Raw genomic sequence first — 7,174 nt, forward strand, 5'->3', positions numbered from 1 at the left:
CGTACGTGAAAAGTACCCAGATGACCGTCTGCATAAGATTGCTGTGTAACATTATTAAATAATTAATTCATAATTAACCTACCTTAAATTAGTAATTGACTTCCTTTCTTCCCTATTGGGAACTATTCTGAATTCTAGCTCTAGCTAGCGGTTACACAACAAATCTTTATCCAAACAACGTAAAGGCAGTGGAGCAGTTAGCATCTTCCTTCGAGTTTGTTCAGCTGGCCGCTGAGCTGCAATATGAAAGGAGGTGGGGTTCTCAGAAGAAGGACGAAGCGAGGACAGAATCATCAGCGAAAATAATCAGCGAAAATAATCAGCGAAAATAATCAATAAAATTACGTCTACTAATTTTGACATATTACAAACAAAACGAGGGATGCAAACACACAAACACACACACACACACACACACACACACACAATAAATAAAAACATACGTATATCTGTTGTCTACGATTGATGAGGTCTATGATACACTATAGGGCCAAAAGTATTTGGACACCTGACCATGAGCCTGTTGGACGTCGCAGTTCAAGAACAAATTGTATAAAAACAGAGCAACCGATTTTCACAGGGATCTGAGGTATTCATTCATTCATTCATTTTCTTATCCGCTTATCCAATTAGGGGCGTGGCTGGGTGTTGGAGCTTTCTCAATGGGCGCAAGGCACACAGTAACACCCTGTACGGGACGCTAGTCCATCGCAGGGCAGACACACACACACACACACACACACCCATTCACCTATAGGGCAATTCAGTGTCTCCAATTAACCTGACTGCATGTTTTTGGACTGTGGGAGGAAACCGGAGCTCCCGGAGGAAACCCACACAGAAACTCTGCACAGAATGGACCCATCTGGGGATCGAACCCAGGAGCTTCTTGCTGTGAGGCGACAGTGCTACCCACCGAGCCACCGTGCCGTCCGGATTTGAAGTATGTCTGTGGTAATTTGTGCCCATTCAGTGTGTTCAAAAGATGAAGCATTTGTACGGCTGGCCACTGATGTTCCAGTTCACTGCAAAGCTGTTTGGTAGTGCCGAGTAAAGCCGAGCTTTTCTTCATGCCCTTGAGGAAACAGGAACGTTGGAAGCATATCATTTTCTTTATATAATGGATTTATTACACCTGTTAGCAGTGGTTGTGGCTGAAACACATGAATTTCATAATAACAAGGGGTGTCCCGATACTTCTGACCATACAGTGTATGTGGAACTGACAGGCTCGGCTGGTAAACTGGTAAAGAGGCCCCGCACACAGCTGGAACCAGTACTGTCAGTGGAAAACAGCTAATGGAAGAGTCACCAAGAGGGAACACGGTCATTAAATACAGGCACATTTTTCTTTGCAGCTATCAATATGAGTCTCATCGGGACTGAAACACAGGATACGATCGGCGCGGCGTTTACAGTCCCTCAGCACGGGCAGCTGCTTTTGGAATCGGGCTCCTGGTTGAGCCTCACCCGGCCGTCCTCCCGCTCCACGTCTCTATAGATCAGAGACCTCTGGGCCTTCAGGCGGCACGCCAGGCACATGAAAATGGAGTCTACGTTTTGGCTCTCCTTGGGGTCTTTGGCAGAGGTCTCGAACAGCAGCATGTTGTGAGCGTCGGCGAACTTCAGAGCCGTGTTGGACGGCACCTGGATCTGGTCCACCAGGTCGCACTTGTTACCCACCAGCACGCGGGGCACCGTGGCCGACACCCGGTGCCCGTTGCACTCCTGGATCCACGTCTTCAGGTTCTGAAAGGAGGCCATTTTGGTCACGTCGTAGACGAAGACGACGGCGTGCACGTTGCGGTAGTAGTGCTCCACCATGCTCTTGCGGAAGCGCTCCTGACCCGCCGTGTCCCAGACCTGCACCTGTACGCACAAGGGACCAAGACAGGGGAGTGTAAGAAATAAGAAGTATTTATTTACTCCTTTACTTATTAAATTATAAATATATCATATTAGTTTGGCATTCAATGCAAGGGATGTCAAAGTACACTATATGGCCAAAAGTATTTGGACGCCTGACCATAAGCTTGCAGGACATCCTGTTTTAAAAACAAATGGTTTTTAAATGGAGTGACCTCTGTGATATTTTTATCTAAAACAAAATTGACTCTTCTGCGAAGGTTTCTCACAAGACTTTGAATATCTGTATGTCTGTGGGAATTTGTGCCCATTCAGTCAAAACATAGAACGCCTTTACTTGTCATTTATACATACACAGATGTACAGTTTGTTTGTTTATTAGGATTTTAACATCATATTTTACACTTTGGTTACATTCATGACAGGAACGGTAGTTACTCATTACACAAGGTTCATCGGTTCACATGGACAATTTTGTATCTCCAATTCACCTCACTTGCACGTCTTTGGACTGTGGGAGGAAACCGGAGCACCCGGAGGAAACCCACACAGACGCGAGGAGAACATGCAAACTCCACACAGTAAGGACCCGGACCGCCCCACCTGGGAATCGAACCCAGGACCTTCTCGCTGTGAGGCCGCCCCAGATGTAAAGTACAACGGAATTCTTTCTTTGCATATCCCAGCTCTTTTGGAAGCTGGGGTCAGAGTGCAGGAGCAGAGAGGGTTAAGGGCCTTGCTCAAGGGCCAAACAGTGGCTGCATGGCAGAGCTGGGAGTCGATCTCTCAACCTTTCAGTTGATAGCCCAAAGCTCTACCCACTAGGCTACCACTGTCAGATGGTAGCATTTGTATGCCTGGGCACTGATGTTGAAAGAGGGACCTAAGTGTCCAAATTTTTTGTCCATATAGTGCATGTATGTGTCAACGTAACGTCCGTATGAACACCTGGTGCCCGATGGGGGCTGCGCTACAGTAGCTATGCAGGAACCGGACCAGACAGGCTAGCCTTCACCCCTCACTACAGATGTCATGGTTAACCAGTTTACCAGTAACCAACAAATAACAGTTCCACTCTACAAAGAAATTCTTACTTTGCTTGTCCTCTGTATAAACAGTATATATACATACACACATACTGTATAGATACAAGGGATCTTCAAAAAGTTTCCTCACTTTTGTATTTTGGTTCTAAACGGTGAGGGTGGGAGGAGGAGTAATCGCTCGAGTCTGAGAGACGCTTATAGTCCGGATTTTGCTCCATCTGATTTACACGTTTATGGACGCTCAAACGAGCTTTAAGGGGAAGAAGATTTTCATAACTAAACAGAATACAAATATATAAAATGTAAAATTTTAACAAAACAAGTTTTCCATACATCCTTACGGGAAAAAAATACCTTCAAACTTCTTTTAAACTCAACACCACTCCCAGAACCAATTGACGTCGAGTTTCAAGGTACCGCTGTAATAATAAGTTGGCAGGTCCTGCACACACTGTTTATGTTCATCTAACTGCTTGACATCACTGCGACATTCACTACAATACACTGTTATCCATTAAATAAACGATGAATTGTTGATATGAATCACTGTGATGGGTTTTATAATCTGATGTAATGCCATAAACTCAGATTTTCCATCCCTGCTTCCCACACTCATTAATGAGCCTTGTTTCCTTATGACCCTTTTGCCAGTTGACAGGTTGTCCTTTCACTTTTGGTACTAACCAAAGCCGTAATCACAATATAATATTCAGATACGCTATAAATCCAATCATTTACTGTCTGTTTAACAGACCGAGGGTCACGATGGGCTCACCCAGGACCTTGTTGCTGTAAACCACCTTATAACACAAAGGTCCCACAATAAAATAATGTAAAAAATGATAAATTAACATATTCCCCTCACTAGCTTTGCATAATGTTAGGATGCGTCATTGTTCCCATCAGTTATTAATATTTAACCCCCCTCTTTTACCCAGCGCATTTGAGCTCTTTCTTACCCCAAAGTCATGGATGCATGCATGTCGGGAACACTTGACAAAACCCAATCGTCTAGCCATCACAATTCAACCCTTGTCAAAATCGAACTGGTTGTCAGACTTCAGTCTCTGATTATTTTGTTTGTTTGTTTATTAGGATTTTAACGTCATGTTTTTTACACTTTGGTTACATTCATGACAGGAAACGGTAGTTACTCATTACACAAGATTCATCAGTTCACAAGGTTATATTGAACAGTCTTAGACAATTTAGCGTCTCCAATTCACCTCACTTGCACATCTTTTGACTGTGGGAGGAAACCGGAGCACCCGGAGGAAACCCACACAGACTCGGGGAGAGCATGGAAACTCCACACAGAAAGGACCCGGACCATCCCACCTGGGGATCGAACCCAGGACCTTCTTGCTCTGAGGCGACAGTGCTACAGTACTCACTTAGCCACCATGCCGTCCGCCACTCTATTCATTTTAATACCATGTGTTTTTTAAATGGAACGTCCAGCAAGCTCATGGTCAGGTGTCCGGATATTTTTGGCTGTATATTGTATGATCATTTACTTTTAATGAATGGACGACTATTATGCTTATAGCCCATGAACCATAATGCACTATAATGAAATGTACTGTAATAATAATAATGTAGGGAGGATTTTAGAGGCTTAAGAGGGTTATAACACGTTGTGACAGGCATTAAGAGGCATTATAAGGCCAGTAACACCAGGGTCCTGAACAATGAATCACTTTATACATTAAGAGAAGGAAACAGAAGAGGAAATGCATTCACTGGGTTGATTTACAACATAATACCGATCACATCAATACCTGGTAGATGTCATTACATTTTATTTCATTCGAACCTCACCCACCTTTATCCTCTCGCCCTCGATCTCCACCGCCTTCTCCCTGAAATCCACCCCGATCGTGGCCTCCGTTTTGTCGGGGAAGGATCCGCCGGTAAAGCGGAAGGTTAAACACGTCTTTCCGACGTTCGAGTCTCCGATGACGATTATTTTAAATATCCGAGTCTGGACGCTGCGATCGAGAGACGAGCTGAGCTCCAGAGAGGACGAAACCGCCCTGGCTGCGTCCCCATCGCGCCCCGCAGCCTGGTTTGCCATCGCGGCGAGCTGATAGCCGCACACACCGCTGCCGTGCCGGGGAGGAGATGCGGGCTGGATGGGGGGAAGGGATGGAACCAATCAGCGTTCGGTTTCATACAAGCCAGTATGAGTGCATGGTCACTGGTGCAGTGATGCAAAGCTAATTATGGTCTGTCTGATTACATCACTGATCTGATCATTACCGCTTAATAAAAACAAATATACCATGTCAGACACCAGCCTGGTGCTGCTGGTCAGACCTTCTGTTATCATGACTTTATCATTCGTCCAATAAATTACTGGATAATAAAAACAGGTTTTCAGATGGTGAGCATGTATTGGTGACTGTTTTCCAAAAAAGGTCAGGGTGGCTACTTTCATCAACCCAAAAAGGAGGGCATCAGACCACAAAAAGAAGAACATCAGACCCCAAAAAGAAGGAACATCAGACCCCAAAAAGGAGAACATCAGACCCCATAAAGGAGGACATCAGACCTCGAAAAGGAGGACATCAGACTTCATAAAGGAGGACATTAGACCCCAAAAAGGAGAACATAAGACACCAAAAAGGTAGAATATCAGACCCCAAAAAGGAGGACATCAGACCCCAAAAAGAAGGACATCAGATCCCAAAAAGGTAGAATATCAGACCCCAAAAAGAAGAACATCAGACCCCAAAAAGGAGAACATCAGACCCCATAAAGAAGAACATCAGACCCCAAAAAGGAGAACATCAGACCCCATAAAGGAGGACATCAGACCCCGAAAGGAGAACATCATACCGTGAAAAGGAGAACATCAGACCCCAAAAAGGAGAATATCAGACCCCAAAAAGGAGGACATCAGACTTCGAAAAAAGGACATCAGACCTCGAAAAGGAGGACATCAGACTTCATAAAGGAGAACATAAGACACCAAAAAGAAGGACATCAGATCCCAAAAAGGAGAACATCAGACCCCATAAGGAGGACATCAGACCCCAAAAAGGAGAACATAAGACACCAAAAATGAAGGTATCGGTCCCAAAAAAGGACGGCATCAGACCCCAAAAAGGGGAACATCAGACCCCAAAATGTAGACATCAGACCCCAAAAAGGAGAACATCAGACCCCATAAAGGAGAACATCAGACCCCAAAAAGTAGACATCAGATCCCAAAAAGTAGACATCAGACGCCAAAAAGGAGAACATGATAGTGGGTAGTCAGGATCGTGTCTACAGTACAGAAAAATAAAACCTTAATTAATAAAATTGTGCTGGAACCAAACAAATTAGAAAATCAGCACATTCATGAAGGTTCTACTCACCACATTAAGACTCGACTTGAAATTCATCTTTCCTGCTCCTCCAAATGAGTCAGGTGCTGAGCGACCACTCAGAGCTCTACGTCGTTTTAAAACTGTTATGAACAGTTATTAAAACTTTGGAATTAACGAGCTTTTCAGGGCCTGTCGCTCCTCAATAAAGTGGTGGACGTCCTCACGGAACGTGGCGGCTTTGAACCAATGAAATACAAGTCATTACTTTTGACAGGCAGATGAAAAACCAGTCCGCATGTCCTAAAATCGGATGTAAGGACACACTGGTCCAAGGTCGCAGCCATAAATGTAACATTTGGGGGCCAGATATAATGGGTGGGGTTGTTCCTGCCATTCTACCCTCCACTATGTTACACATCCATTGCTACGATTGACACTTTAATGAGACTTCACATGGGTTTTCTAACAAATATAACACCAAGACATTAATGTTAGCCGAATAACCCCTGACTATGAGCCTGACTATGCTGTTTAAATGACTGTGTGGCTAACTAACACTCCAGGTAACTTGAGCTATGATAACTGACGTTAGTGATGGTAGATGGATTTGTTTTTTGTTTTATATAATTCTTAGCAAAATGTTATTTATTTCTACAATTACAGTTCCAGCACAAAGTGACGTTAACGTTTCATGTAGGTCAGAGCTGTTATTTAGAAGTGCTGGTGGGACGGTGTTACGATAATAAGTGTCCCATCAACAGCTGATGGGAACACTGATGGATCCCACATCAGTATATTGGGGGACTCTTTTGATCTGAATTTTGGGTGGCGTGTGATTAGATGTTGTGATTATGGGCCTGCTAGGACAATTTCATTCATTTTTACCAACTATCATGATCAAGGGTGCAGTGGGTCCAGCAGGAACCCAACACAGAGCGGGGCTAC

The 7,174-nt window shown here is 44.2% G+C and overlaps 1 protein-coding gene across 1 annotated transcript; it reads right to left on the reverse strand.

The window, feature by feature from the left end:
* Positions 1-774: 774 nt before the first annotated feature.
* On the reverse strand, positions 775-4,989 carry rab33a (RAB33A, member RAS oncogene family). The gene is made up of 2 exons (XM_063000185.1): positions 4,738-4,989; positions 775-1,869 (listed from the first exon to the last, which is right to left on the reverse strand). Exons 1-2 carry the CDS (start codon positions 4,987-4,989, stop codon positions 1,423-1,425), a joined length of 699 nt encoding a protein of 232 aa, XP_062856255.1. The 3' UTR covers positions 775-1,422.
* Positions 4,990-7,174: the final 2,185 nt, after the last annotated feature.

This window comes from Trichomycterus rosablanca, chromosome 8 (assembly GCF_030014385.1).
Source record: "Trichomycterus rosablanca isolate fTriRos1 chromosome 8, fTriRos1.hap1, whole genome shotgun sequence".
In the NCBI taxonomy this organism is placed as follows: Eukaryota; Metazoa; Chordata; class Actinopteri; order Siluriformes; family Trichomycteridae; genus Trichomycterus; species Trichomycterus rosablanca.